The sequence below is a fragment of the Neophocaena asiaeorientalis genome, unplaced genomic scaffold, assembly GCF_003031525.2.
Source record: "Neophocaena asiaeorientalis asiaeorientalis breed wild unplaced genomic scaffold, Neophocaena_asiaeorientalis_V1.1 scaffold150, whole genome shotgun sequence".
In the NCBI taxonomy this organism is placed as follows: Eukaryota; Metazoa; Chordata; class Mammalia; order Artiodactyla; family Phocoenidae; genus Neophocaena; species Neophocaena asiaeorientalis.
In genome coordinates this window covers 1,492,044-1,498,615 of record NW_020176571.1, presented here as the reverse complement: position 1 = coordinate 1,498,615, position 6,572 = coordinate 1,492,044, and the positions used below count along the sequence as shown (strand labels likewise).

At 39.2% G+C, this 6,572-nt stretch overlaps 1 protein-coding gene across 2 annotated transcripts in view; it reads left to right on the top strand.

The window, feature by feature from the left end:
- The window catches only part of ADIPOR2 (adiponectin receptor 2), a 52,154-nt gene that overhangs the window by 19,820 nt on the left and 25,762 nt on the right, over nucleotides 1–6,572 (top strand). For both annotated transcript variants that reach the window (XM_024733132.1, XM_024733133.1), the window contains exon 2: nucleotides 2,336–2,588. In XM_024733132.1, coding sequence (XP_024588900.1) covers nucleotides 2,418–2,588 — 171 coding nt within the window. In that variant the 5' untranslated portion in view covers nucleotides 2,336–2,417. The remainder of the gene's footprint in view (nucleotides 1–2,335; nucleotides 2,589–6,572) is intronic.

The following is a 6,572-nucleotide window of genomic DNA, read 5'->3' as shown; positions in this document are numbered from 1 at the left end:
AAAAGTAATAGGGTGCATGTTAAGCAATTTTATACAGAAAATGAGTCTCTTTTCCAATAAACACTGCAGGTGTGATAATTCATTCAATAAAAGTATATGTAATCTAGATATTGGGGGCAAGAGGCCTTGCAACCTGTAGAGGAGGTGTAGGAATTGAAAAACTCACATTAGTATTTTCTTTCTTTCCTCATCCCCACTGGCCACTCAGAGATTTTAAAAGACCTTAGATCTGCCCTACTTGCTGAAAATGCACCCGGTTGGATTTGTGTTGGACTTCTATGTCTATTGATAAATTCAGAGCACCTCTCAGTTACTTGTTCCTTCCTGCCAGCTGTTTGTATTGGATTCCTTTCTTTTCTGTCTTTTTTTTTGGCGGTACGCGGGCCTCTCACTGCTGTGGCCTCTCCCGCTGCGGAGCACAGGCTCCGGACGCGCAGGGTCAGCGGCCATGGCTCACGGGCCCAGCCGCTCCACGGCATGTGGGATCTGCCCGGACCGGGGCACAAACCCGTGTCCCCTGCATTGGCAGGCGGACTCTCAACCACTGCGCCACCAGGGAAGCCCTCTTTTCTCTTTTTTTTTTTATCTTAGTTCTGTGTAATATAGCGTAGTATTCTTAAAATCCTGACCAACGAAAAATTTCTGAGGAAGTAGAATAGAGATTAACTCTTCTGGTTAACAGATAATGGTACTCTGAAGTCTTACTTTCCATCTGCCATCTCACTTCCTTTTACTGTTAAGAATCAGAGCAAGTTAAAGCCTAGTTCTGAATACTTTCCCTATTTTTTATTCTTCTTAGCAAGAAAATCGTTTATCCAAGTACAGCAGGACAGTTCATTGTTCCAGCTACTCTTAGAGATTAATGGCCTTGGATAAGTTGCCTAATCTCTGAGCCTCAGTTTCCACATCTGTAAAATGGGGATAACATACCTCAGAGGGCCATATGTAAGAATTATGTGAGATACCATCTGTAAATTCTCTGGTACAGAATTTAACTTTGTCAATCCACAGTAAATGTTAGCTCCCTCTTCCCTGAAACAAAGTGAAATGGTGGGTGTGAAACAACTTTGTAAATAAATATAAATCACTAGCAGTGTTTCCTCTTTCAGCATTGGGTATTAATAGCATAGTTTATAATCTCATTATTAGAATATGCTGGCTCAGGCCCTTATGTGATAGGCACAGGCCCAGATTTGGTGATCCTTAAAGACTGTGTTTGTTCTTGTTCTAAAAACTTGAGAGAACTCCTAAAACAAACTCAGATGATTTATGAAACTAACAGTTGGCTAATTCTTAGTCTTGTGTATCCACATATGAACACTAAGTGTGTGTTTTACCCTCTCTTCATACTATCCAGACCCTCCCACATTGCCCCACTCCTCCCCTGCCACAGTAAAAATTTTGAATCCCATGGGATTTATGAGCATAACATGTACCTTGGCTTCTTCCTGTTTTTGTCTTTCTAGTTGGATTGGCTGTGATAGTCACCTTATTTGGATATGTAACTTAAATCTCTAAAATAAGCTTTTGTCCTGTGAGTTATAAGGTAGAGGGCCAAGGACTTGAAATTATTGAACTCCTAGGAAACTTATGTGATCCAGTTTAGAGAAATATTGATGATCTCTGAATGTGTTTTTACCACTTAAGAACATTTAAATATCATCTGTCATGTTCATTCAACATTTATGTGCGCAGTGCTTTCTGGGAACTCAGGGATATAATAGGAGTGTGCTCTTGCCTTCCAGAGTAATCTACTTGGAGTTCAAAGCAGCTCAAAAATACTGAAATTTCGGACATTAAGCAACTTAAATGCAAAACATAACCAATAATATGTGCCATGTCAGTCAGAGACGTCGTCTTATTTCATGAAAGTGTGGTGAATTTTGGTTTCCTCACCTGTGAAGTAGAACTCAAAATACCTGAAGGGTCATTGTGATGATTTAAATGAGATTGGGTAAAAACAATGCAGGCAGAACAAAATGAAGAGTAAGCCTTCTCACTCCAGACCCTAGGTTCTTCCCCGTGTGCCTCTGGACCAAGAGCACAATTTCAAATAAATAGGTACCTATGTACACATGTATACGTATTCACGATTGTATACACTTATAATGTATAAACGGGAACATTATACATGTCGTCTTTGATATCCTGCTTTTTTCATTTAAAAGTAGATTTTGGCAGTCCTCTTTATCAACAAGTGTAGGGTTTTTAAAAATACATTATTATTTTATTCTTAATGATTGCAGAAAATTCTAGTTTTAGTGTAAAATAATACAACATATGTCTTCCCCCATCACTCATTCAAATATGTTAATCCAAAACTTTCTCTCCTTAGGGTCAACTCACTATCCTAAAAGTCCATCCTCCCAAGAAGAAGGAACAGAAAGACCTCTTTGTAAGAAAGGCGTGGGTATCCCATGAATGAGACAGCAGAAAACCGACTGGAGTACAGCAGGACTCCAGAGCCAGATATAAGGCTCAGAAAAGGGCACCAACTTGATGGTACAAGGGGAGGTGACAATGACATCCACCAAGGAGATTTGGAGCCTCTTGTAGAGGCATCTGCCCCTTCTTCCTATCATAAAAAAGTAAGTTAAAGTGGAAGGATGGTAAGTAAAACAAATTTGTGGGAATATAGCTGGAGGAAGGATATTAAAAAGAAAGAGTACGGGGACTCTGCTGGAGAGAAGATGGCGTTTTGAAAAGGAACCCTGAGCACATTTGTAAGATTTTGAAGCCTCTCATTCTTAAGGTAGCTAGGAATTAGTTATGCCCTTTCTGTTGACACGTAAAACCGTACTTAAGCTGCTCTATCTTATTTAAGAAAGGAAATGGGTTTTTGTAGTTACCATATATCCTTTATAATTCAGCCATGATTTAGTAATGACATTATCGTTTATATTTTTGGAGAAATCCTAATTGCATGCTGGAACTACTTCTCAGATAGAGTTTATCTCCAGTGCATACCTTGGGAGCCAGTAGAATTCTGGGAAAATAATCTAATCTTTCCTTTTACCTCGCAGAGAAAAGAGCAGCTTTTAAATGATTCAAGCAGCTGTACCAAGAGCGCCAAGGTGTAAATATCTGTGAGCAGGTCCCAGTGTCATTGTTAATAGACATTTTGCCGTGTGCTTTGGAACCTTGCAGTTGTGTAGCACGTTCAGCGTTGTGTTTCTAGTACAGTGTTTCTCAGACTGTAGGTTATGCCCGTTAGTAGTTTGTGAAATTTATTTTGGTACTACAAGCAGTGTTAATTAGACCGCAAATAAAGATATTAAGGTGCATATATGTAGTAATATACCTTTAAACTATGTTATTTGATGAAATTGTTTAGCTTTATTTAGATATGTATGTGTTTATAGATATGAGTAATATATACACTTCTTACTGTGGGTTGTAGTTAGAAACATATTGAAAGCCTCTATTTGGAGCTGCATCTTTACCATAGTAAGAGATAAGCTTACTGTGTGGGTAATAGTGGTGCTGGTTGGAACTCGAGAGGGTTGTCTTGTCCTTTCAGGTCTTTTATAAGAATTTCACCAGAGGCTATTGTGGCAGGAAATTGAAGGTTATTTCTTCTTTTACCCTTGGTGACACTTTGTAAGCCAGCTTCATACTCTGGGCTAGTTGTGCTACATTGAAAGACTGTTTTTGTGTCCCTGTGTGTGCGTGTGCCCCCGCATCACAGGGCAGGATTAAAATCAAGATTTGCTTACTATGAGTATAGTGTAATTTGGCCTTCAAACTACCATTACTCTTTTTTTTTTTTTTTTTTTTTTACATTCATTTCATCTGTTTATTTTTGGTTGCATTGGGTCTTTGTTGCTGCGCACGGGCTTTCTCTAGTTGCGGCAAGCAGGGGCTACTCGCTGCGGTGCGTGAGCCTCTCATCGCGGTGGCCTCTCTCGTTGCAGAGCACGGGCTTCAGGTACACGGGCTTCAGTAGTTGTGGCTCGCAGGCTCTAGAGCGCAGGCTCAGCAGTTGTGGCGCATGGGTTTGGTTGCTCTGTGGCACGTGGGGTCTTCCTGGACCAGGGATCAAACCTGTGGCCCCTGCATTGGCAGGTGGACTCCCAACCACTGTGCCACCAGGGAAGCCCTACCATTACTCTTTTAAAAGAAGTTTGGCAGATAGCTAGGGTAAGAACTTGCTTCCTTGCTTATGGCTTTGCTTTCTTGTTGATGTTTTACAATAACATGTACTAGCAGCTAAGACTCCCCTATTCAGGCTGAGCAGCTTGACTTTGCCTCCATTGCTGCTTAGGCCTAAGCAGTTACCGAAGCAGTAAGAACTGTCGCTAGGTTTGGATGAGGACTGGGTTATCTTTTCTTTTTTATTGTAGTAAACACATGACATACGTTATTGCTGACTGTATGCACTTTGTTGTGCCGCAGATCTCTAGAGCTTTTCCATCTTGCGTGAGTGAAACATCTACCCATTGAATAGCAACTCCCCATTTTCTCCACCCCACCAGCCCTCGGCACCCACCATCCTACCTTCTGCTTCTATGAGTTTGACAACTTTACATACCTCATATAAATGGAATCATGTAGTATTTGTCCTTCGGTGACTGTCTTGTTTCACTGAGCACAGTGTCCTCAGCGTCTGTTCATGTTGTAGCGTAAGACAAGCCTTTTTTTTTTAAGGCTGAGTAATATTTTATTGATATGTATATATCACTCTGTCTTTATCCATTCATCTACTGATGGTTGTTTAGGTTGTTTCTACCTTTTGGCTATTGTGAATAATGCTGCAGATATCTTTTCAAGGTACTGTTTTTAGTTCTTTTGGATTAATATCCAGCAGTGGGATTACTGGGTCATATGGTAGTTCTGTTTTTAATTTTTTAGGAACTTCCATACTGCTTTTCATAGTAGCTGAACCATTTTACATTCCCATCAGCAGTGTACAGGGGTTGTAATTTCTCCATATCCTCATCAACACTTTATTTTCTTTTTTGATAATGGCTGTCCTAACAGATGTGACTGTGGTATCTCATTGTAGTTTTCATTTGTGTTTCCCTGATGATTAGTGATGTTGAGCATCCTTTTCATATACCTGTTGGCCATTTATATGTCTTTTAGAGACATGTCTATTCAAGTCCTTTGCACATTTTTAAGTTGGGTTTGTTTTTGTTTGTTTGGTTTTTGCTGTTCAGTTATAGGAGTTCCTTATATATCTTGGATATTAACCCCTTATCAGATCCATGGTTTGCAGATATTTTCTCCTGTCCTTAGGTTACCTTTTCACTCTCAATTGTCTTCTTTGCTATAAAGGAGCTTTGTGGTATGACATAGTCCTATTTTTCTAATTTTGCTTTTGTTGTGATATTGGTGTCATATTTCTTCATGCCCAGTGTCACAAAGCTTTTTTTTTTTAGGAAATGCTCAACATCTTTAATCATTAAGGAAACTCAAGTCAAAACCTCAATGTGATACCACTTCATATGCACAAGAATGGTTAAAATTTTTTTGCAAGGGGGACAGTTAACAAGCGTTCATGAAGATGCGAACCCTCATATATGCTGAGGGTAATATAAATGGTATAGCTGCTCTAGAAAAACTGTCACCAGTTCTTCAAAAAGTTAAATAGAGTTATCATATAACCCAGCAAATACCACTTTAAGGTTTATACCCAAGAGAAATAAAAATATACATCAAAATAAAACTTTATATGTATGTTCCTAACAGCACTGTTTATGAGTCAAAAAGTACAAACAACTCAAATGTCCATCACTTACTTGATGAATAGATATATTAAATGAGGTATATCCATAAAATGGAATATTTTTGGCAAAAAAAAAAAAGAAAGAAATACTGTTACATACTACCACACGGATAAACCTTGAAAATGTTCTGCTAAATGAAGGAAGCCAGTCACAAAGATGACATATTTAATTATTCTGTTTATTTGAAATGTCTAGAATAGGCAAATCTATGGAGACAGAAGGTAGATTTGTGGTTGTCAAGTGCTGGGGGGATGGGGAAATGGAGAGTCACTGCTAATGGGTATGGGGTTTCTTTTGGGGTGATGAAAATGTTTTAAAATTGACTATGTCATGAAGCTTTTCCTCTACATTTTCTTCTAGGATATTTATAGTTTCAGGTCTCACATTTAACTTTTTTTTTCTTTTTGGCTGTGCTGCATGGCTTGTGGGATCTTAGGTCCCTGACCAGATCAAACCAGGGCCCTTGGCAGTGAAAGCATGGAGTCCTAACCACTGGACTGCCAGGGAATTCCCACATCTAACTTATTTTTAGTTAAGTCATTTTGAATTCGTTTTTGTGTATGGTGTAAGCTAAGGGTCCAGTTTCATTCTTTGGCATGTGGATATCCAGTTTTTCCAACACCATTTGTTGAAGAGACTATCATTTCCCCATTGTGTAGTCTTGCCACTCTTGCCGAAGATCTGTATATGTGTGGGTTTATTTCTGTGCCCTCTCTTCTGTTGCATTGGTCTGTGTGGCTGTCTTTATGCCGGTACCATACTGCTTTGATTACTGTAGCTTTGTAATATGTCTCTAAGTCAGGAAGTGATGCCTCAAGCTTTGCTGTTCTTTCTCAGGACTAT